Raw genomic sequence first — 25321 nt, 5'->3', positions numbered from 1 at the left:
AGAGTGGCTGTATTGGCTGAACATGGCCTCAAAGATGTTGCGGCGGCCCGAGCGCATCTCAGTGGCCGTAAGTTAATATAATTGCTTGTTTCTACTCACTCTAGATGGCGCCATCGGTGTAACAAAGACTTTGTCATAGGTTGTTTTCACTCTGAATGAAAATGGAGATGGAAAGGAAACGACGGTTGGCCGCAATGGCTGTTGTTTTGTCCGAATTGTACACGAATGGTGTCAGCAGCGATGAAGCTGTTTCAGAAAGATCCCAAAGCCGCGCTTGTTGCCAGACTGTAGAGCATGCTAGGCTAAATCCGCAGCATTCGACACCCGAAATCCGGATGCGAACAGACCCAACGCACTTAAGGTGTAAACGGGCCTCTGTCGACAACGTTCTATTCCAGAGGCGAAGTAGGGGAAAGCGCTGGTTTCACCTTTGCTAGTAAGTATAGCTGCGGGAGTTTTCCCTGCATCAAAATTTTTAAAAGCTCTTTGGCATTGAATAGCTGAACCTAGTTAAACCTCTTTGGTTTGAGGGAAAATCGTCAGCGTCCGTAGCTGGAATAGAAGGTGAGAGACAGTGACTGTGGAAAGGAAGAGGCGCTGTTTTCTGCAACCCTGTAGGGAACATGTCTCAGTGTCTTGGAGAAGTGGAGAAGAGCATAAAGAGAAAAGAAGGGAGAGAAAAGGTCGAAGGTGGTCACAGAGGTCAAGCCTCTATCACCTTCCTCACGCCTCTTCTTCCCGAATTTAAGTTAAATGTTTTGTAGAGTAGTTTTCGGACTCCGGGATATACTGCGGACAACGACATCATAACAGGTGAACGCTTGAATAAGTAAATTTCTGCAAAGGTTGCAAATACACTATACATATTAAACATTTATGGTTATTCACTCACAGCAGTCTTCTTGCTTACAACGTGCCTCGCATATTTCATCGACTAGACCAGGAAAATCAACTACGGGCCTCGTATAACACATTAAAACTTCGAAAAATTATGTATTCAGTAAATATTTTCGAAGCAAAACATTTAACTACTGTTATTATCGGCCTGGAATTCTACCTCTTAAATGTGAGAAACCTTCCAGCCCGCTTTTTCCTTCTCGAGTTAATTGCCATAATCCCCTAGAAAGCCTCACCCCTATGGCCCCTGCCACGTCCTGGGCTGACACGGGTAACCAGCAGGCCGCGAAGTGGAGGAGGCCGTTGACTTCAGAATTTGACAATGGGCGCAACCCCAAGCAGACTTCGACAGCCACAAGACTACAACGAGTGAATGACCATTTTGGTGGGGACCTCTCCACCAATTTTAACGGCTGTACGCGAGGGATTATTCAAGGCCGTCCTGGTTCCTGTGTTAGGCAGAACATCTCGAAACCCGGACAGAGTCGCAACCACGTACCACTGAAGCGAACAGATTCTTCCTCATTTTCATCATCGCGAAGCCCGCATTCGTCGCCGTCTCTTGTTTCTTACGGTGAAAAATCACCTCACCCTGTCGAGATCTTATCACTACAAGCTTCAAACAGTCGGTATACGTCACCCACAGGATGCCCTCATTTCCTATAAAACAAAGCCCATGCCGTTTTCGCCAGGGAAGCGAGAATAATTTGTAAGCGTTTCGTATGACGTCTCTAAACAGGCCAAAACATAGCTTTGGCAGTTTTCATTTACCCCTAATTAATAGACACGTATAGAAATTTCCCTCCGTATCACCCCCAAGACTTCTCCGTTTCTTAAAAATACAAATGTCGTTAGTGATCTTGTTTTTTTTTTCGGCGAGGCGCGAAAAGTGGCACATAACGTCTTTGAACGCTTCCAGTCTCAAATTCGAAACCAACGCAGTTCTATGCTTTGCCTCGGCCGGTGAAATGTGAGCGGAGTGAGACTGTAAACGACGGTCAGCTAAATCTCACTCTCTCTGACGACAGGCTGTTGTAACGAATGAAAAGATTTGTAAATTCGGTCCCGGAATTGACGGCTGGGACCCTACGAGGGTTGAGCGCATGCCAGTAATTGCTGAGCATCGTACCCTTCCTTCACACTCTGGTTGAGCGGGATGCCAGAGTGCAGGACCTTGCGACCGGCCCAGACCCCAACGCCCATGACGGCGATGTAGTAGAAAATGATGGTCAGCGCACCCAGGAGACTCACGGCCATGGCGCACCGCTCGGGGATTCTTCTTCTTCTGCCGCGTGCGAGGCTTGCGCTGCTACTGATCATGATGACCTCAAACGCTGACGCATACTCATAAAGGAGAAATGGCAAATGAGCAGGCGGTGTACCAATAGGACAAAAAAAAAGGGGGGGAGGGAGGGGTATCGTAGTAAATGCATTAATGAGTATAATAAAGATAAAGCTCAATACTAGTTATATAATTTTTCATAAATATTTTCTTAGGAATCGAGCAAAAGAACGTTGTTTATCAGTGGGTCTATGGAATGCTGAACAAACTAAATGCAAAAAGAAAAAAGAAAGGAGGGAAAGCAGGATTACTTGAAAACCAATGAAATACAAGTCACAATTTGGGTAAGAATTTCCAATAAAGAAAGAAGGAACGCTGTAAATAAGTGAAACAAATATATGTAGTATACTGACCACTAAGATATCGGGAAGGCGACGGCGGCGGCGACGACGACGACGACAACAACAACAACAACAACAACAACAACAACAACAACAACAACAACAACAACGACGACGACGACGACGACGACGACGACGACGACGACGACGACGACAACAACAACAACAACAACAACAACAACAACAACAACAACAACAACAACAACAACAACAACAACAACAACAACAACAACGACGACGACGACGATAACGACAATCAACAACAACAACAACAACAACAACCCCTTATTGTTACTTCGACTCTGTGGCTAAAGCTCAGAGCCGACGCCCGGAGCGACCGGTTAGTCAGTGAATTTCAGTGAAGTCCAAGCTGGCGAAACGAGCTTCGGGAAGTCTATCTCATTGCGCCGAGAATCTTTTTTCCTTTTACTCTGGTACACACGAAGCGACAATGAAATTATTTCGCCATTTCAACAGAACGTGTTTTTTTTTCGTAATTGTTTCTCTAGTTCCTCTTTATAAATACTTTTGTAATTGTACTCTCAGACTGACATTGAGCGATAAAATATACATATGTCCCTTTTATATATTTATCAATGTGAAAGCACTATGTGCCCCATTACGCGAACATCCGGCGTTGTCGTCGTCGGCGTGACCGAAAGATGGTCTCCAAAATGGCCGATAGCGCGAAAAAAAATATGCTCGGATTGATGTCAAAATTTTCAGGCAGGTTCCTGTAAACAAAGTAAATTAATGCCTTCGAAAAGAAAACAGAAAAATTTCGGTCTGGGTGGGAATCGAACCCGGGCCTCCGGTATACGAGAAAAGCACGCTTCCCCACCGGCGAGCGCGTTGCTTGAGCGATGACGTTATGAGACAAGAAGGGGAGTGGAAGGAGGTCTTCATATTCTGCAAGGGTACATAATATGGCTCATTCTGGAGAGGATAATCAGTGAATGCTTGCAGTGAGAAGTCACGTGAGGACACCGTCTCGAATACATACAGTGTGCAAAAAACACATTTAGTTTGTGCAACTAAACGAGTACTTGTAAAGGTGAGCAAAATATGTGTGGCGCCAGGAGACGAGCTGTATTGCCTTTCGCATTTTCAAGAAAAAGAAAAGGAGACGTTGGTGGAAGACAGGTGGATTAAAACCGCCGCTGAAAAAGGCAGTGTCTGAATGGCTTTTATGATTGAGACCGAAGAAATGGGCAAGGCAGGCAGGTTAATCAGAGGAGAAGATCCGGTTTGCTACCCTACGCTGAGGAGAGAGGGAGGGGAGGTAACGTGAGAGAAATGTATAGAGAAAGAAAGAAAGGGAACACACACACATACATACACAAATACGCATACCCATACACACATATACACACACGCACACAGGCGGTTACTATAACCGTATGCGACTCCAATCGCGATTACGTAGTAGCCCGTAGGGACATCATAAACATTTCAGGCCGAGCGAAATGCACGCAAATGCACATGCATTTGTACGAGCAATTTGCACGTACCAGCTAAACCTGCTTTTAATATTGCTCTTCCGCTTACAGGTTAACGTTTATATTATATGACCCTTGAATATTTAGGCGTTTATGAAACACATGCCGAGTGGGTGTTGAACATTCGAGGCAAAACACATTTTCCTGCCGCAAGGAATGCCCACCGTACACTCTTGATTTACAGATTAGGTAATACTGTATACCGTCACACAACCCGCCTTGGTCGCCAAGCGGGAAGTCCTAGGGCAAAAAAAAGAAAGAAAAAAAGAAAAGAAAGAAAGAAAAGAGAGAACGAAACTACGTGAATACGTGGCGCAGTTTCATGCCCCACAGCTACACATGTACTGGGAGGGACTCGGCATTGAAGTCCACTGGATTAACTTTGAGAAAGGTGGCGTTAGTCAGAGTTAACGTTAATCTCAGCGAACATGTTTAAGCACATCATGCTCGTTGACATGTGGCAGTCATGGCTGGGAACCGAACAGAATAACATAAGCACGGAGCTAAACAATTGCATGGTAAAGATTAGCGCGCGTACGCGTCACACAAGCCAAAATAAAACACAGACAAATTGAGCATTCTTTTGTTTAATTTTAGATCTAGCCACGAGGATCAATACGTGCCCATACTAGCAAGGGCTCACGCATTTAAGTAATCCCTCTTTCCAAAAGCAATTGAAGATTGGAACGCGCTATCACATAACATAACCAAACCAGAACAGTTTAAAAATCGGTGCTTGCCCTTTATTCTGCTATGTAGCCATGCTCAAACACAGGCACGTACCCAGGATTTTCTTTCGGGGGGGGGGGGGTCCACCACCTCCATCATCATCATCATCATCATCATCATCATCATCATCATCATCATCATCATCATCATCATAATCATCATCATTATCATCATCATCATCATCATCATCATCCTGTTTTATGTCCACTGCAGGACGAAGGCCTCTCCCTGCGATCTCCAATTACCCCTGTCCTGCGCCAACCGATTCCAACCAGCGCCCACGAATTTCCTAATTTCATCACTCCACCTAAAGTTTTGTCGTCCTCGATTGCGTTTCCCTTCTCTTGGTACCCATTCTGTAACCCTAATGGTCCAACGGTTATCTAACCAGCGCTTTACATGACCTGCCCAGCTACATTTTTTCCCTCTTGATGTCAATTAGAATATCGTCTATACCCGTTCGCTCCCTGATCCAAACCGCTCTCTTTCTCTCTCTTAACATTATGCCTAGCAATCTTCGTTCGATCGCTCTTTGCGCGGTCCTTAACTTGCTCCCAAGTTTCTGCCCCGTATGTCAGCACTGGCAAAATGCACTGATTGCACACCTTACTTTTCAATAATAATGGTAAGCTTCCAGTCAGGAGCTGGAAATGTCTGCCGTATGCGATCCAACCTATTTTTATTCTTCTGTGAATTTCCTTCTCATGATCAGGGTTCCCTGTGATTAATTGACCTAGATAAACGTATTCCTTCACGGTCTTTAGTGGCCGACTGGCGATCCTGATCTCTTGTTTCTTTGCCCGGCTATTTATCATTATCTTCATCTTCTGCATATTAATATTCAACCACACTCTTACACTTTCTCTCTTAGGTCTCCAATCATTTGTTGTAACTCGTCTGCATTGTTGTTGAATAGAACAATGCCATCGGCAAACCGAAGGTTGCTGAGATATCTGCCGTCGATCTTTACTCCTAAGCCTTTCCAGTTTAATAGCTGGAATTCTTCTAAGCACTGTTAAGAATGGCGAGCTGCAAAACAAGATTGCCACACAGTTACGACAGGGCGACACGACGCGCACCTCCCCCTCACCGTCGCTGCAGCTGGGAGGCGTTCGAAGAAGCGGCCTTTGTGCTGAAAACTGCCTCCTTCCTGCAGCCCCATCGACATTGTGACGGAACTAGTTCGGTGTGTGAACAATGATTCCGGAGTTCCCCAACGCGGAGCTGATTTGACACGCATGGGCAAGCTGCCGCGGGAACGAGGTATTTTGGGGCTTCTCACGCTTCGGCATGACGCAAAACAACGAGCGACCCTCGATCGGCACCGATAGTTGCCGGAACGCCATCCCTCCAACGCCGTCGTTTGGGCATCGGAATGTGTGTGCCTTTGTGTCTGTAAACTGATCTGCAGAGCAGCGGCGAGTTGGTGATGAGTAAACGAACAGTCGCCGCCTCGTATGGCCGGCGGATCGAGTGTATAAAAGCTGTGGTTGTGCGAATGCTGAAGACACTTCTCTTGAGCAGTCATGTTAGACTGAGACACTTCTCTTGAGCAGTCATGTTAGACTGAGACACTTCTCTTGAGCAGTCATGTTAGACTGAGTCACTTCTCTCATGCAGTCATGTTGGACTGATACTCTTTTTCTCAAGCAGTCATGTTAGACTGAGTTAATTTCTGTAAATAAACCCCTTTTCCTCGTTCTCGATGAGAAATAGTTCTTCACTTCATCAATGATCTCAGCGTAAATAAGTTGGACGACGGCATGGGCCAGCTACCTTCGAATTCATGCCGTACTCCAATCTTGGCAAAGGACCACGGACGATGGGATTGAGCCCCCAATCCTGACAGCACGCAGTGAATAGCTTTGGAGAAATTGTGTCTCCCTGTCTGACCCCTTTCTCTATAGGTATCTCCCTGCTTTTCTTGTGTAGAATTAAGGTAGCTGTAGAACCTCTGTAGATATTCTTACGCGAAGGAAGAGTCAGTAAGACGAGAAACTATTTACAGAATATATTTACAACAATGGTTGCAGCGCTGACCGGCTAGATTCACAGCGCGAGCCCAGTTCGTTCTTCCTCCTCTTTTCTGGAGTGATGGCGCCTACGCGCCTCGTTCAAACAAACAAATACCACACGCATGTAGCAATATTTTCCAAGCTTTTTACGTAAGCGTTCTGCACTCCTTGATTACGTAGTGTCTCTATGATTACTGGTATCTCTACTGAATCAAATGCCTTTTCGTAATCTATATAAGCCACATAGAGAGGCTTATTGTACTCTGCAGGTTTCGCGATAACCTGATTGATGACATGGATGTGATACATTGTAAAGTATCTCTTCCTGAAGCCAGCCTATTCCCTTGGTTGTCAAAATCTAGTGTTGCCCTTATTCTATTGGATATTATTTTGGTAAATATTTTATAAAATACTGGGAGCAAGCTAATGGTCCCATAATTTTTCAATTCTTTAACGTCTCCTCTTTTGTGGATTAGTATAATGTCTGCATTCTTCCAGTTTTCTGGGACCTTTGCAGTCCATAGACACTTCGTATAAAGATCCGCCAGTTTTCCAAGCATTATGACTTCTCCATCTTTGATTAAATCAACTGTTATTCCACCTTCTCCTCCCGCTCGTCATCGTTTCATCTCTTGCAGGGCCCTTCTGACCTCATAGCTAGTTATAGGAGAGTTTCTGTATCCTGTTCACTACTGTTTCTAAGTGAGGTATCGTGAGTCCTCTGGGTACTGTATACAGGTCCGCTTAGAATTTTTCCCCTGCTTTTACTATATCTTCGAGATTGCTGATGATATTATCCTTCTGATCTTTTAGTGCATACATCATGGTTTGTCCTATGCCAGGTTTCTTTTCTACTGATTTCAGGCTGCGCTCATTTCTTACGGCTTCTTCAGTCTTTCTCTTATATAGTTTCGAATATCAGTTATTTTCGCCTTCTTGATCAGTTTTGACAGTTCCGCGAATAGCGTAACGCTGTGCGGCCGCCAGTCCCATACAACCGCGTAGAGCGCAGGACTCTGCGATTCTAGACGTACTGCGCTCACCGCGAAATGTTAGAAAAACACCCACATAAGCACAGCAGAGAAGTGACTACGTGAGGCGGTTCCACCGATAACTGTAGAAGCGTCATTCAAAACAAGTAATTGTTCTCCACTTCCGGCGGCGTTTTCCCTACTTCCTTTTTAAACAAAAAGATGTTGATCCATAAATATTCCCATAAACAACGGTTAACTTTTTTATTATTCGCTTTTGCTTGCAGTTTGGTTGTTGCCTTGGCTCTCTCCCTTAGTAGATCGCTTAATTTCTCAACTCCTTGCGATTTTTGTTTCCAGTTGCCAATTTTGCACGAAAAGTGCTATACATTTAGGGAAAAACAGACGAAGTAACGGGCGACAGCGATCTTGCTTATGGGTTTAAGCGTTATTGCAGGGTTTCATGAAGAACGCTATTTCACATTATTTTATTTCCCACCTTATGTAACCCATATCACGTGTATATGGTTCCGGGCATCTGCCAGCGTCGCGGCGAGCTGTAACTCAAGGAAATAATGAAGCAAAGGGAAAAGTTAAACGCAATTGGCGTTTTCTCCGGCTGCAACTCGTTCCATGAGAGTACAGACCAGCTCAGTAACAGCCGCATCCCTCTCCTGGTCCCAGGATCAGCCTATAACAAAGAAGGTTGAATTAACAAAAGCAACAGCTATGCGCGTGACGGTTGAATAGATGGTGACAACTGAACGCATCTCGTTAATCGCGCGGGCGCAGAATCTATGAGAAAACTGTCCTTCACATTACAAGAGATGCCGATAACTACCACCAACTAAAAGGAGTGAAAAAGGCAGCATAATGGTGACCGATGAACAGCTGCCAAGTCTCAACATTGATCTGGCGGCGCTTAGGAACGTGTGAGGAGTGGTGGCGTGGGTGGGGAGAGGGGGGGGGAGGGTATGCCACCTGATTTCGAGGGGGGGGGGGCGGGCCCCCCCCGCCCCCCCCCCCCCTCTGGGTACGTGCCTGCTCAAACATTATTAGCTTCTTTGTGCTGTGATAGGCAGCGTGTGCACCGTGACATGATTCGAAATGGTTCTACGTGCTGTTTACGAAGTTCCTGTGTACGGTGTTCAAAATGTTACCTTGTATGGTACAGCTGTTGCTGCTTGTAATGTTCGGAGTCAGTAGTGCAATGTTAATTTGAAATGTAAGCGGATATTCTTGTGTAAAATTTGCGTTAATTAAGGAGACGTGTTGTATTTTCTGGTTCGACTTCTTGCGTATATAGCACTCGTCTCTGTAGCGATCTTTGGAGCTTACTGCATGATTACTGCACCTTGGTTAACAAAGCGGTTTTGCGGAGTTATACAGAGACCATTTCGGCATTCCTTGACGTGGGCGAAGATGTCGGAACGTGGTCGTTCGTCAATTTCGCCCGAGTGTAAAATGGCCGTCGCTTGCGGGGATCGAACCTGGCACTTCGTCCTAGTCAGCAGAGCCCCGACCAGAATGCGCAGACTGCCAGCGTGCCGCTGCGGTGGGTCGCCGCGTTATTATTAAGCGAGCACGCTACGAATAAGACCGGTGTACGCGGAATAAACCGAGAAAGCAAGGAAGGGCTTCAATTCCGAAGTGAGAGGTCGAGATCCGGTCGCGTAGCGGCTGGGCGGTCGCTGAGAGCCAAGGTCGTCGGTCAAGTGGCACCTTTCGCGCGTACACGGTTGCACGGCCGACAGTCTCGAACAAATGCGAGGTTCGCGTTCGCGAAAAGCGCAGTGATGCGAAGAGGGGGCGACATTCCTCGCAAAGGTGCGCCCCGCTCTCTCTGGCTGTGAAACTGGTCCTTTCTTTCTTTCTTTCTTTCTTTCTTTCTTTTTTTTCCTCGAGAACGAGACAAGGTGCACCATTTCTTTGAGCGCGCGTAATAGCAGGCGAAAGCGCTTTGTGGCCGGCAGCGGCAAGGGGGAGGGGGTCGGGGGGGGGGTGAGAACAACAAAAGAGAGCACCTAGAACACGTTACGCGCTTCGAAACGGCTCTATAAAAGACCACCCACTTCCATCGAGAAGTGTCAGTGCCGACCCAGCAATCGTAGCTGCAGACATGATCGCTCAGGTAAGTTCCGGGGAAAATGGCCCAGCTCACGCCCTGTGTGTGTTCAGGAGCTACTATGCTCGGCGCATGGCTTCCGAGATGTTGGTACGGCACACGGCTTCCCCCGTGCCTGCTCAACCATCTCGGAGAGACCGTAAGCTAACTTCGAACGGCGCCGGCGGCACACATTTCCTGACCACGGCGGTCGGGAAACCTGCAGCCTGCAGCCCGCTAGTGTGTTGTAACGATACAAAAAATCTGACAGTCGTAGAGCCTTTGCCAAAAAAACTGTAAAATCCAGTATGAACCAGATTAAGCGGCCGTGTGGACTCCCGAGTGGCCGCGTGGACACGGAGCCTCACTGCTTTCGAGCGTCAGGACATGTGTTCCCGTTCTGGGGCTAACGAATAGCTGGAATTGCAAGCTGGGCCCTATCTACGCGTCGTAGCACGCGCTCCGGCTGTAACATCACACGCGTATGGCAGAGATTGTAACTGTATAAAAGCAGGCTTGTCTCATTTTCAAAACTGTGTTTGCGCATGTGCCATGTGCCCGCTATCAGCTGCGGCGCTTTCCTCGAGAATCATAACCGGTAATGAAAAATCTCGCGAATGTCGCGATTAGTTGTTCGGTGCCTCATCAAACAGACCAGACACTTCGGGAACCGTGTTTGAGAATCCTTAATGACTATTCTGCCGTTTTTCTTGGCTACCAGTACGAGTAGAACTGTCGAAACCATATCGTTTTGAGCGTTCGAGAGGTTCGAGAGCGCCGCCGCTACTTCAGACTTTGTCGGCACCAGGGGTTGCACTGCTCGTCAACACTCCATATCACTTTGCAGGTGACGCTGTTGTTGGTCATCTCGACCGTGGCTTTTGCCGGAGGATACGGCGGATACGGCCACCACGGCGGTTCCAGCAAGACGTACAGGAAACAGAATGTGCGTGCTTTTTCGTGTAGCACGATTGTTGCCATTTGCAGCCATCAATGTAGTCTTTTCGTGAAGAGTGTTGCAAGGGAAGGTTTCGGTTTAAAACTTTAGATGCCGAAGTATGAGAAGTGCGCCTAGTGTGTGTAATAGGGCGGATTTCTGCAGTTATATTTTATTTCATTTTCGTCCTGGAAGTACATCAGTAGTCTAAAACGCGCGCTCTTCTTTTTGAGCTAGCATTGAAAAGAAACTAATTACAAGAACGTGTGTGGCTTAACGCCCCGAACCTGAACGGTGGCGTAACGGAGGGCTTAGGAATAATTTCGACCACCTGGGGTACTTTTCAGTGTGCATAAAGCGAGGTGCACGACTGTTTCTCCATTCCATCTCCGTCGGAGTGTGGTCGCGGTGATCGGCAATCGCACTCGCGGTTTTGTGCTCAGCGTCGCTACGGCATAGTCGCCGAGGGTACTTATTTCAACTCCTCTCTTACTCGAAAGATTTCGAACTGTGCAGTTGCCCCTGCATTCACTTCTGTGCTCGAACAGCAAATGTTGTGATGTTGCGTTGCTCACACGTTGCATTGCTGTCGTTTGTAAACGTTACGCCCATTCGCGAGATAAAGCTGCTCAGAAAGCTCTAGAACTCCACTGTGGGTCATCGTTCGCAGGACCACGGTCACTACAGCTTCGGCTACGACATCGTCAACGGCAAAGGCGCCGTCAACGGCCGCCACGAGACCGGTTCGGCGTACGGCCCCGTGCACGGCTCGTACTACCTGGGTGACATCGACGGCCGCCACCGGCAGGTGCACTACGTGGCCGACAAGTGGGGCTTCCGGGCCATGGTGAAGACCAACGAACCGGGAACCAAGAGCAGCCTTCCGGCCGCCGCTCCTTACCATTCGGCGCACGGCAAGACGGTGCCTGCCTACGGACACGGCGGATACGGTGGATACGGTGGCTACGGAGGCTACGGAGGATACGGTGGCTATGGTGGATATGGAGGCTACGGTGGCTACGGAGGCCGTGGATATTACGGCTAGGACGTAGTCGTCGTTTATCTAGTGCTCCCACGTCTGTCTCCGTTGTTGTGCTGTCCTTGTCGTGAGTAACTCTTATTCGTTTTAATTTTCTTTGCTCCCTGTGCATTGCTTCGCTTGGAATCTGTACGAAGGGATGTACCTGCAGCTTTATGATTATTATGAAGATTAACATTTATCATGCCAGTAGTGTGAAGTGCATATACAATACCGTTGAAAGGGAACGGTAAACAGAGGCATGATAGAAGCAGGGTGTAAGAAGTGCGAATTGTATTGGCCGCTAATACCAAGAAAATGAAGATCCTGCATATCTAGAGCTTCCCTCATTTGTATTGCACTCCACTTTTGTGAGAATGAAATCCACTGCATTATAACCTCATCTGTAGAGCAACGGCCGATTTAAGGAGCGACTGCCTCTTGATTCTTCATTGTCTCAGAGTATCGTTAAACTTTCAAAAGTTATAGATACTACATCATTTGTGCCATGACTTTAATAAGTCACACCTTCTATAAATAGTAGTTTCACCTCTTCAGAACGTATGAAACATTCACACTGCAACAAACTCTTATCATGTACAATCAGGGATGAAAGTCTGTGAAGTGCTTGTGCTGCTAAGAAAACGAATTTTCTCCTAGCCTGACGCATGAAAATGTGAAATCAGCATCTTAGCCAGTGATTTGTTGCACGAACAACCCAGTTTGCAGGAACTTACGTTTGATGTGGTGAGTAGATGCCACGAAGATGTTTACTTTCTCACTGCAAAGGCAGTTCACGAACTCGTTGTTTCGACTGTACATTCATCATGGCTACTGCAAAGTTGTAACTTAGTCAAATGAAACTCGAACAGAACACTACAGGCAGAAACGGCCCGGCTAAAGTAACAGCACAATTTCGTTGACATTTCCTTATAAAGTTGGATGGTCGTCTACTGTAAATTCACAACCGGCCGTGATCTTCATCATCCAATGAGAACCCGAACCTTTACATTTCCCTTTCATGCTTCAATTCTCTTCCTCTCACTTAATTTGTTCCCGACTGACAAATGGTATGACGTAAGAAGTCTGGTCAATACAGACTCGTTGGCACATACGCTTGCTAATTTAACGTTTATTTCATTGCCTTTCAGCGCTGTTCCTGTGATTCGTGGCTACTTCCTGTCTTCCCTGCTTTAGCATATTTATGAAAACCAAAGAAAAGTACCGGATAACAGAAGACCTCGTGTGTGCTCGCCCGTGTCAAGACGACGACGACATTTCCTCAAATGTGCGCTTTCCTTCTTCTGCTGGTGATACCACTGTGCCCTCTCGCTCTTTGTGGCGTTTTGCTTTTCCAGTGTCCGCGTCTCCGCTTTATGTGTAAGAACGCAGTGTAAATAAATGTACAATACCTACAAATCATAGCTGCTCGGCTCTGCTTATTTATTTATTAGGGAAATTGCCTTAAGGCGTATGTAGTAAATAAGAACAAAAGGAGACATCAGATAAAAGCATGGAGTATTGTGTAGCGCAGGACTGGGTCAACGAGTTTTCTCATTTGTTGTCCGTTAGCCTTGGAACTTTACACTTGAGCTTCATCTTCTTGAGTGCCTTGCGCCCAATAACCTGAGCACGAAGGCACAGCCACCGAAGGAAATGAGTGTCCGCCGCAGGCGCAGAAGCCGGGAACATAGGACACATTCAAAGGTTGTCACTCGTACATCTCCACGACGATGTGACAGCAGGCGTGAGGGCTCCCCAAGCCCGAACCCCTCGAAGACAAGCTTACCAACCCGGGAATGGTTGTAGGGAAAAGAGAGAGATCGGGGTATAAGTGTACGTGTGTCCGGCAGGGAGAGTGGACTTCTGGACTTGGTTCTACTTGCCTCTTAGACTGCGTTTTTCCTGCCCGACACTCCTCAATTGAAAATGAAATTGTCGAGTTTTGCTTCGCAAAGCCGGTGATCTGGCTACGAGAGACGCTGGACCGATAAGCTCTGATTAAATTATGATTCCGCGGCCCCTCTGTCATCCAAGGAGTTTTGTTAAATGAGACCCCGAAGCACGACACACGACGGCTTTTGTATAACTGTATTGCAAACCCACTGAAGTGCGGAAGCAGTAGAAAGGAGCTGCACCCGACACTTTATGTCCTACAGCGGAACGCCATATCCTCTTTAAGCCGCGGCGGGGCGTACAACTCTCCGCAAGAAATAAAACGGAAACAAAATTATTGGTGTTTGCAGTCCGGAGCAACAAAGGGCATCAACGCAAGGCCCACTGTCACAGAAGTGGCATTTACTGCGATGTCTAGGCCACTGCTTTTCCGAAGGCAGTCTAGCGGAACTTGTGGCACGAGTTGGTACTCCGAAGCGATTTAGGAATTGGTGCGAAAACATAAACACGCAAAACAAGCTCCAGCAGGAACAAACGCTGTTTCCAGTTTCTCTCTCTCTCTCTCTCACGCGTTGGCTTTCATCCCGATTCTTCAATGCTGAAGGCAATGCTTGGCAAACTTGTTCATGGTCATTGCGGAAGAAACACGCCGCAGATATTAAAACAGAGCAAAACTTAACTGAGAAGATTGCGGAGCCAGGAGCCAGTGAGCGGCGAGAAGGCCGCGCTGTGTTTCCGAGACGGCCACTGACAATTGCTGGGAAAGAAGGTTTTAAGGTCCTTTCCACCAGAAGAATGGGCGGGGGGGATGTTTTTCTTCTGCCCATAATATTCGCGTTATGAACGCATGGTTAGTAACTGCAGGATTTACAATACGCGGAAAAGCGCGTATTGGCGTATTTCGTGAAATTATTATGGCCTGTTTGCCTTACCTACGACTGTCCGCAACTCAATTGGATTTCATTGACTCATTCTATGGCGGCACTCAGACGCAACGCCTTGCGGTTTTGTTTAAAAAGAGAGAGATATGATGGATAGAAACGCCGGGCGGTTAACCAGAAGTAGCTCTTGTTGGCTACCTTGCAAGTGGGGAACGAGGTACGGGGATAAAAAGAGTCTTGTCTAAAGCTTCCAATAATCAGCATTGAAAGTATTGTTGAAGTTTCTGCAGGACGCTAAGCTCGACGTGCGGCTCTAGCAAGACAACTGTCTCATGTACATAAGCGCTCACCACTTCTCTTATCATCATCATCCATCCCAATACTTTCATTCCCCTTCCCCCTTCCCCAGTGCAGAGTAGCAGACTAGAGCGCACTAGCTCAGGTCGACCTCTCTGTCTTTCCTATAAATAAATTCTATTCACACGACTGTTTGACGCGAAGAATACGAGAAGCAGTAGGAGACCGCCCTGCTGGTACTCAAGTTATCCAGAAATATAATTCTCGGCAATTGATGTTTTTAAGGTACCAGAAGTCTGTGAGCATGTATATCTTTGTCCTCGGTCGCTGTATAGCTGGGAACTGATTCGGTCTTTGAGACACGTGAAGTGCGCTCTACTTCTGCTGCTTTTTAGAATATTTCCGGCTTGAAATAGGGAGTTACCAAGGGCAATTTTTGAACATGACGTAGCAGGATCCAACACACATCCGCATGCCACAGTCTAATTCGCTGCTCTAGTTGTTTACTGGGCACCTAGCGGACACTTTGTTGTGCGCAATATCTGGAACAGCACAATGCACTACGCCATGCACAACGGGCCCTTTCTCCAACCAATCTAGACAAGCTGGATTTCGCGTGCCATCCGTAAAACTAATAAAGTTGACAGTCGAGTGAAGTTGGCGCTATAATTCATTGCGGCGAAATGAGTGATATTCTGCGCTCGTTTGTAACATTTCCTCTTCTTTTTTTTTGTCTGCCGCGCCATTCATAGCAATGAGCCGTTAAACTTCTGATATCGAGATTGGCGGGGTCTAAGAGTCAGCCTAGAGCTGGAGCTAGGTGCGTCAGTGAGATTTCTACTTACTTCGCCATCCGCAGGCACGTTCACTCGGCATGCAGAGTTGTCGCTACATTTAATAATCACCGGCAGTGAACAGCAGGAAAAGTGGGTGCTTGCTGCACTCAGCTGGACGTGATGCGTCGGTGACCATGGTAAAATGGCATCTGCACTGCAGATAAATACTTAAATACTTATTCCCACGCCATGTGGGAATCAGTGTTACTTAAAACATGATGACACCATACGTCCTCCTAGTGTTATTATCGATACCCGTCGACGGCTTTGTCGCAACTCGGTCTCACGCTGCTCCGGTGCTTGATGACGCCGAACTTCGAGGCGTATAGGCGTCTTGTGCGGCTGTTTCAGGGGCCCTCGTCTCGGTATCACATGCAGTGACAACACGGCAGTGAGACGAGTGGCTGTTCCTGGATTTCGGTCGTAAAAGTAGGCCTTGATTTTGTAGTGCAGTGTCAGACAACACGTAAAGCCGAGCGCGTGCTTTCAGCGGCCGACTTGGTCCGATCCCGCTGGCGGTGCAATGCCGCACATCGTGTCACAGCGCTAGCTGTCACGTGACAGGGATGCTGGAAACTGGTGCGTTGTCACGTTTATAGCTAAATTGCTGCTGAGTGGCACGACAAACGCGCCTGCAGCATCCCAAAGCGCTAGCTTGGACAATGGAAGGATTCCTGATGTTATTTTTAAATACTTTGTTTAGCGCAAAATGACACACACAAGAAAGACGACAGGACAGGCCTTGTCCTGTCGTCTTTCTTGTGTGTGTCGTTTTGCGCTAAACAAAGTATTTATGGATTCGCACCAACTAGCCCGCCAACGCATTGTGCTGACGTTATTTTGCTCTCCTGGTATTCCAGCGTCTACCTTTCACAAGAACTTCCTATAACATCTTACAGTATCCGGTTCATCTTGTACAAAAAAGACAATTGGTAATATGCCATATGATTTGTTCATGATACTGGGACTTATTTCATCATAGAGGAGCCGCATGATCGAAAGCCACTTCCCTCGATAAACTATGTCTTCCGAGATCGAGGCTGCTCAAGTGCGTAGCGTGGTCGAAATCTTTCATTCAGTTGCTGAGCGGCTTTCGGTTCTGGACGCTTGTGTTTCTTGGCCTTATTTTAACGCGCAAGCGTTAAGGGCCCCGTGACGCAGAAAATACGGCGTCGGCCTAGGCGTCGTGTCTGCGGCCGAGAAAATCCTCCCGAATCATGCATATTCTATACGGCAATAAAGTTGTTCTTCTATCCCTAAAGTTGCTCGCACCTTGCCTTAGCTTCTTTACCAAGTTATTCCTCGGAATATTGAAATTGCAGCCTACAGACAAATGCCATGATAGAAAACACCGACGGCGCAGGCTTCTGATGTTAAATCTTCGCAGATTGAAATAATAAACGTGCGAAATAATAACAGGAGATGGGCCCACGCAAGAGGCCGCGTTTCGACCAGAAAGCTCGACTTCGCGCCCAGATTTCGCCGTTAGCGTTTCCCGGTAAGAGAGAGAGAGAAGGGAAGAAGGAAAGGCAGGGAGGTTAACCAGACTGAGTCCAGTTTGCAACCCTACACGTAGGGAGGGGAATGGGGAGTGAAAGAGAGAGATAGAGAGAGAAAACTTAGGTGTAGGATGTCCATAGTTGGGCACTCAAGTCTGTTGCCTTCAGGTAGTGAAAAAGCGCTCGAACTGCTTTCTGGGCTAATGAACTGTGAGGTCCGGTAAACAATACGCTATAGTTGCCCGGAAGCGTTAGAAGCAGTCAGGTATCTTTGAATGCTATCGCCTTCCACTCTTAAAGGCGAAGCTTAAGCGCCCTCCATTTTTTAAAAACTTTTATTGTGCTTTGTAGAAAGTATGCGTTTGTTTTCAAGCGCACTTCGAAATGTGACATAAATATTTGATTCGTCAAGGACAGCAACCTGAAGCTTTAGCAGGCTTCGCCACAAATGCACTGGGTGCGTGCCGCTTTTCAGTGAACGCCTTTCACACCAACGCTCTTGCGAGCCGCGCCATGAATGCACTGTACTCCGTTCCATACATAGCAGTCAACGCTGTGGAAGCTGCGCAAGAAGTTCGGACAAGAAAAATCACTCCGCGCATTCGTTCCGTCCATGCGTCGCTGGGCGTCAACAGTGCTCGCTCGCGCTAGCATTCACGTGAGGCTTCTCGCAACGGGTTGCAAATAAAAACCCGAAAAGAGCAACAAAAAATAAAAATGGTCTGAAACAAGGCATTAGAAGCCGTATACAATATTTTGTTTGTTTCTGAGTATTCAAACTTGTTTCATTCAATATTGAGCCTATATAGACAACGGTTGCGCACAAGTGCGGTCAAGAAACATCGAACTGTATCCAAGTGCCAACGAAGCCACCGCAAGAAGTCTCTCTAGCCTCCAAAGCGTCGACTGCTATGCATGGAACGGAGTATAGGCATGCGCCGCTCTTCAATGAACCTCTCGCCAACTTGGGTTACGGAGCACGTGCCACTCGGTGTGCGGCCAAGCGAGCGAACCATTCTCAGCTTTCGAACGCACCGGTGTGCCACGCTTCTAGTCTCGGAGGCTACGCGTGTACTTCTCAGCAGTGCCACTAGATGGCGTAGCGAGTGCAGAAAGGAGCACGAGAGAGGAACCCGGCTGCCGCTCTGCGCGTTTGTCAGCGTTCGTACGCAGCGGTTCGCCATGTGTTCCGGAGGTTTCATGGTGGCAGACGTATACATGACACTGAGTGTTCTCAGGGAAGCGCGGAAGAGAAGTCCCGCTGCCGTACAGGCTTCATGCTAAACTCGTTCCGACGGGGGCAATATGTTTTGTCGCTACACTGATTCAAATCTAAGGTGGTGGTGAAAACGTTTATTTCCTCTGAAAAGAGGGAGTTACATGGAGGGTGCTCTGGAGTCAGGCTTAGTGCCTTTCCCCTCACAAACACTAGGTGGAGTCCCTAGTACGGGACCCCAGTGGCTTCCGCTGCCGCCATAGCTCGTTCGACCATCGCCTTTTGGGCTTTCAGGTCGCAACAGGCGAGTAGGGTCGCCTCCCAGTCCTCCCGGGTGGGGTTTGGGTGTGGAGTAAAAGCAGGGTTGGAGGGGCACGCCCACACCATGTGGTAGAGGTCCGAGGACCTCTCCCCACAGTGCGGGCACTCCCCGGAGAAGGCAGGGTCAAAGTGCTTTAGCGAGGCCGGGCACATCATGGTGTTTGTGACAAGGCGGAGGAACAGGCGTTCCTCCGCTCTCGTTAATCCTTTACACGGGTAGGGGTACAGTTTATGTCTATCTTTGTATAATTGTGTTATTTCCTTGTAAGTGTAGGTCGGCGTGGCTTCCGCTGCTTCTTCAGAGGTGGCGGGGGACGAGGTTGCCCGGTTAGAGAGCGCGCGGGCGGCTGCATCTGCTGCCTCGTTTCCTCCTAGCCCCGAGTGGGCCGGAGCTCAGACTATGAAGCGGTGGGATGGACCTCCTACGTACGAGCTATTTTGCAGTAGCCGGTAGGCCAGGTACGGGACCCAGCCCTGTTGGACGTTCCGACACGCCCCTCGCGAGTCGGTTATGATTGTCTTGGAATCGGAGTGTGTTGCCGCTAAAGCGATGGCGACTTCCTCTGCTTGAGTGACGCTTCGGGCTTTGAAGGTGAGCCCGTTCACCGTTTTGTACTCGTGGATCACTGCCGCCGTGTACCACCCGCCATGGTGCGGGCCGGATGCGTCCACGTAGTATACCCCGGGTTTCCTTCCGTAGTGGTGAGCTAAGGCCTCTGCCCTGGCCCTGCGTCTACCCTCGTGGTCGTCCCTGGACATCTTAATTGGGAGTGGTCTTACGTGCAGGGCGTAACGCCATTCCTGAGAGAGTCTTACTCTTTCCTCGGTTAGAGTCGTGTGTTCTATGTGCAGACGGGCCAAAAGGCGGAGTCCTGACGGCGTCTGCGATAATCGCGTGTATTGACCTGTGAGGTGGGCTTCTCTAAGTTCATCGAAGGAGTTCGTCATACCCAGACCTTGGAGTCTCAGGTTGGACGTGGTTATCGGGAGGTCGAGGGCCTTCTTCGCCATTTTGCGTATTATCACCTCGATGATGTTCTGGTCGTGTTTGTTGAGGCGGAGATAGGGGGTCGAGTACAGGATTCTGCTTGTTACAAAGGCATTGGCCAGCCGCAAGGCGTCTTTGCTTCGCAGTCCCCCTTTCTTGTTCGAGACTCTGCGGACCATTCGGCCCACCTGATCTCCCACCTTCTTTAGTTTGTCGAGCGTGGTCGTCGCCAGCCGACGCTGGTGGATGAAAAGACCTAGGACTCTAATTTCTTTTCTTTCGGGTATCGGTTCCGATCCAAGTCTCAATTCTATCGTGTTTGTGCATTTTTTGCTGAGGCGAATGTGCACGAATTCGGATTTTTGAGGGGAGCAATGAAGGCCACATCTTTTCGCGTACTCGTTCGCCGCGGTGGCCGCCTCCTGCAGGCTGGCCTCCATTTCACCGAGAGAGCCCTGCGTGGCCCAAATGGAGATGTCGTCCGCGTACAGCGCGTGTTGCACACCCGGGACTTTCTCCAAGTGGACCGGCAGGTTCTTCATTGCCAAGTTGAAAAGCAAGGGGGATAGCACCGCTCCCTGTGGCGTCCCTCTCGTGCCTAATAGAAAGGGGCCGTGTTCCGCGTTCTGGATCCTCACGTAGGCCTGTCTGTCCGTGAGGAAGCGTTTTATATACTCGAAAGCGTTCCTGCCGCATCCCGTCTCTGATAGGTGTGTGAGGATCGCCTCGTGTGTCACATTATCGAAGGCTCCTTTCAGATCTAGGGCCAGCACTATCTTATCCCCGTTCGGATGTTCGATCGGGTTTAGTACCTCCCTGCTGAGCTGCAGCAGGATGTCCTGAGCCGATTTATTTGGCCTGAAGCCGTACATCGAGTCGGCGAAGACTCGCTTGTTTTCTAGGTACTCAGATAGTCTGTCTCTGACCATAGCTTCCATCAGTTTGCCCACGCACGAGGTGAGAGAAATAGGTCTTAGGTTATCCGTATTTATGGCCTTGCCCGCCTTGGGGATGAAAGTTATCAGCGCCGTCTTCCACTCCGTGGGAAATGGAGCTTCGCCCACCCAAATCGAATTAAAGTGTTCTAGGAGGGATTCGTATGTGCGGTCCGGCAGATTGGCTAGGAGTTTTACCGAGATCCCGTCCCTTCCTGGCGCGGTCCCGCGTTTCATCCTCGCTAGAGCGGCCTTGAGTTCGTATATTTTGAAAGGTTCGTCCAGCTCAGCATTTTGGGCTCCATTGTATCTGTAAGCGTCTCCCCTTGGATCTTGGGTTGTGGTCAGGTACTGGTCCCGAAGCTTCAGTGCAAGCTGGGCCGTATTTCCTTGAAATGCATGTACCGCTCTCTGCAGGTGCTTGTGCGTCTCGGTGCGCGTCTGGTTGGGATCTATGAGTGCCCGGAAGAGGCGCCATGTGTTCTTGCTAGACATCTGCCCAGCGGCCGCGTTGCACCTATCTACCCAGTTCGCGTCCGCGAGTTGCGCCGCGTACTCCGCCGCTTCTTTAGTGATTGCCGCGATCCGAGCTCTTAGCTTTCGGTTATGCTTCTGTCTACGCCATCTTTTGACCATGCTGCGTCTGGCTGCCCAGAGGTGGAGGAGGTGGGTGTCCACGTCCGTCACCGCCTCTGAGAGCTTTACCTGCGTTTCCGTCGAACGCAGGTGGATCAGCAGCTGTTTTGTCCAGGCTTGATATCCCTGCTCCTGGATGGAGCTTACCTCGTATTCCTTTCTAAATTTCGTCCAGTCCGGCAGCATAGTGTGCCCCGTAGGCCTGGTAAGGGGTTTCGTACGGATCGTTATGGTGATCAGGCAGTGGTCACTACCGAGAGTTTCCTCCGTATTCGTCCACTCCACTTGCCTCGCGTTTTTCGTAAAGGTTAAGTCGGGACGCGTGTCCCTCTGCACCGAGTTCCCTATCCGCGTGGGGCACGCCGGGTCAGTGTGTAGGGTTAGACCTAACGCGGACGCCGCCTCCGCTAGCTTCCGTCCTCGTATGTCTTCTCGATGATAGCCCCATGAGGGACTCTGCGCGTTGAAATTTCCCATTACTAGTAACGGGTCTCGTCCTGCTTCCCTGATAGCTCTGCTCAGGAGTGTGGAGAAGGTTACGTTTTTTGCTTTAGGTGGGCAGTACACGTTCAGGATGTGTAGCGGCGAATCCTCCTTTTTCAGTGGCAGAAGAGTCACCATCACGTGCGAAAAGCTGGTTTGTAATTCCAGATCTACCAAATTTGCAGTGTAGTTTTTGTGCACAAAGATGCACGTTAGGGGGTCGAGTTGGAACGTTTTGTAGTTTGTGAGGCTCACGTTCCCGCCAGGTTCCTGTACGGCCACCACTGCCGGAGTATGCTCGTACGTAGACAGGTGCATCCTAAGATCCGCTCTCTTAGTCCTCGATTTCAAGCCTCGACTATTCCACTGCGTTAATGTTATGGGACTCTTTTTAGTTTGTCTCGCCATGTTGTATCTGGAGATTGTTGTTATTCTGGAGGGGAAATTGCTCCTGGTGGTCTTCCTCCTCGTCCTCGCTTATCACCCTACGCATCCTGTAGGCTCGGGGAGTCTGGAGTCTCCTCGTGTTAGCGTATTTGCGAACCGTCATCGCTTTCGCTATCTGTTGTGAGACTATGGTGGGAATGGATTCCTGGACCCTTCTCATCATAGCTTCTAGTTTATTTTCAAGACTAGGTTCTGTGTCGCTTTCCATCGCTTCCTCTTGCTGAGGTGGCTGGGGTTTAGCTAGCGCACTTTCTAGTTTGCTCGTTAGCACCGCGATCTGCGCTTTTAGGGCTGCTATCCGTGGACAATCATCGCGACGTGGGGTGTGCTAAATTTTTATAATTATGCGATTGAGGTCACCCGGTCGTACGCCGGACTGTACGAAGAAAACCCGGAGAGAGAACCTAAAATGATTCGCAGACTTTCGAAAGCGCGTTACAAACCATACGGATGGAGAGAAACAAGAACCTCAAAGACAGCGCTGATCCGAAGTGGCGTTTATTGAAAGTCGTGAGAATACGCGCAAACAACAACAACAACAACAACAACAACAACAACAACAACAACAACAACAACAACAACAACAACAACAACAACAACAACAACAACAACAACAACAACAACAACAACAACAACAACGTAATAATAATAATAATAATAATCAGACACAACGGATAATGTTGAAATAAACCTACCTACAATTCAGTATATCCAAGGTCAAGAATTTAGAACGTGCCTTGGCTTACAACGGAGTACGGTCAGCTGAAACTATTGCCATCACTCAAGACTGCACAATCACGACGCACATAACCGTGGAGACAATTGACCCGTATAGACGCTAGAAACATCACCCGGACCCTTTCCCATCGTCTCGCCATTCTTACCACAGATAGACCTTGCATGACGTTCGCCCGCAAGTGTCAGCGTGCATCGTCCTACGGTTACATCAAGTCTGTGCACCTGCGGCCAGGCCATAGTTTCTGTAATTATGTTGGAGACATCCTTAAGTACTCTTCACAACTTCAGAAAAAGTGTAACGTACAGTCGTATGCCCTTAAACATCTTAGTTTAACACATCTGTGGTTTAACATCTGTGGTTTAACACATCTGTGGTTTAACACATCTGATCTTAGTTTAACATCTGTGGTTCTTGTAGGAGGGGGGGGGGGGGCCCTCCTACAAGAACCACAGCAACGAAACGCACGCCTATACTGATGGCTCGACTGCGTCAACAATTTCGGCGGCGCTGTGGTCACAATAGCAAGAGGAACAACCTTACAATACAAGATATCACGCGCTATGGCGTCTACGGCAGTAGAAATCACGGCTCTGTGCGGTGTAATTCAGTTGATTGATACACCGAGTTCTGGTAATTAGCAGTGTTTTGTCCCGAGTTGTTTAACCGGTTCTTTGAAGCACACGAGAAATTTTATGAATGGAAAATTTGAGGGATGTCGTACGAAAATTTGCGGTCTTACGAAGGAGTTTGCTGAGGCTAAATCAGAAAGTCAAGCAATCAGGAAGGAAAACAGTCGTCTATCCAAGCGGTAAAACAATGGCGAAAGGAAGCGATATAGCTTTCAACAGTACAGGTGGAGGAGCAACACCAAAATGAGGGAAATTCCTGTAACACAATATGGGGACCTTATCACCACAAGCCATTTCTATCGCCCTCAATGTGGGGATTTCGGAGTCTGACATTGACGTTGTCCATCGCGCCTCTTCCAGAGACAAAATGCGACCTAATGTTATTGGCCAGTTCACTTCTCGCGAATGCGAAGCCAGACATATACTACTTAGGGCGACCAAGAAACGTCGATTGAACATTAGTCATCTGTGTCTTGAAGGAAATGAAGTCATTTATGTTAATGAAGACCAACTGCTTGGTAAATAAGATACTTTTGTCAAATGCCATCAAGAGTGAAAAAAAAAAAGGCAGTTCACATGCGCGTCGAAAGGGCAAACTTCTGATGCGCAAGACAAAAAATTCCTGCGTGCTTCACGTGACGTGCATGAATAGCCTCGCATGGGTCGTTTAAAAATATTGCAACTAAAGAAATACTTCACAGTGGCTCACAGTATACCAAGGACTAAAAAGAAATACGTGATGGCAGTCACCTGTGCATTCTACACTGCAATGTATTTAAGCATTAATAAAAATGGAGACACACTCACTAGCTATTTATCACGGCGCTCATTTCTCTTCGATAACTTCGCAGTTACAGAAACTTGCCTGAAAGAAGGGGAAAAAAAATGTCCCTGACCTACAGCCACAGGATACATGATACATGATATCAAAATCTACAGCCAGCTGCACACCGGGTGGCGGCATGGCATTTTGCCTTAGAAACGGTACATGAAACTAGCAGATAGCACATGCAGCCTGCAAGCCCAGGAATCATTGTTTATCAGTTTAAAACGTGGCATCACAGTAGATGCCGTTTATCACCATCGAAACGTGAGTGTTAACGAACTTATAGGAATGACGGAGGACCTTTTGGTTACTCAAATGGCTTCTAGAGCTTCTCTTGTCATGTGTGGTAAGTTTAATATTGACTTCGTGAAACACAGCTGCTACACTATTTGTTCCTACTATAATATTGTAACATGAAGAATGTAATCTATGAGCTTACCCGTTTAAGTAACGGTCATCATGACTGATCGATCACATGCTTTGCAAAATCGATAAAGATGTGTCTGCTGTAGTTTGTGATGTTGCGATTACATATAACTTACCGACTTCCTTTTCCCAAAGAAATACTCAAGACTTTGCTGCAACAAATGTACTAAGCAATCTACTCGCGGTGAATACAGCCTTACGCACTCTGTGTCGTGGTCAATTAATTTTGAAAGCATTTGTGATTATAGTGTACAGATAGAATGTGATAGACGAATACAAATGTTTGTCCCATACCGGCACAATTATAGTAGGTATGCGAGATGCCCCCGGGATGACCAGTGCTATACTTGAACTGTGAAGAGAAATAGACGCTTACCACCACTGACGCATGAACAATAGTATAAATGAATATA

General features: G+C 47.9%; 2 protein-coding genes across 3 annotated transcripts in view; one reads left to right on the top strand and one right to left on the bottom strand.

Annotated features, from left to right (window-relative positions):
* Positions 1 to 2214, bottom strand: part of LOC135896688 (high-affinity choline transporter 1-like) — a 40886-nt gene extending 38672 nt beyond the window's left edge. Inside the window, exon 1 of one of the 2 annotated variants that reach the window (XM_065425190.1) lies at positions 2027 to 2214. In XM_065425190.1, the coding sequence (XP_065281262.1) occupies positions 2027 to 2154 (128 nt within the window). In that variant the 5' untranslated portion in view covers positions 2155 to 2214. The remainder of the gene's footprint in view (positions 1 to 2026) is intronic. The other variant, XM_065425184.1, reaches the window with a different exon arrangement.
* A 7635-nt stretch (positions 2215 to 9849) lies between these two features.
* LOC135896682 (adult-specific rigid cuticular protein 15.7-like) lies at positions 9850 to 13277 on the top strand. Its single transcript, XM_065425171.1, has 4 exons — positions 9850 to 9925; positions 10746 to 10844; positions 11506 to 11941; positions 13005 to 13277. The coding sequence occupies exons 1-3, from the start codon at positions 9914 to 9916 to the stop codon at positions 11878 to 11880; spliced, it is 486 nt and encodes a 161-aa protein (XP_065281243.1). The 5' UTR covers positions 9850 to 9913; the 3' UTR covers positions 11881 to 11941; positions 13005 to 13277.
* Positions 13278 to 25321: the final 12044 nt, after the last annotated feature.

This window comes from Dermacentor albipictus, chromosome 1 (genome assembly GCF_038994185.2).
Source record: "Dermacentor albipictus isolate Rhodes 1998 colony chromosome 1, USDA_Dalb.pri_finalv2, whole genome shotgun sequence".
In the NCBI taxonomy this organism is placed as follows: domain Eukaryota; kingdom Metazoa; phylum Arthropoda; class Arachnida; order Ixodida; family Ixodidae; genus Dermacentor; species Dermacentor albipictus.
This window is presented reverse-complemented; position numbering and strand designations above follow the sequence as displayed.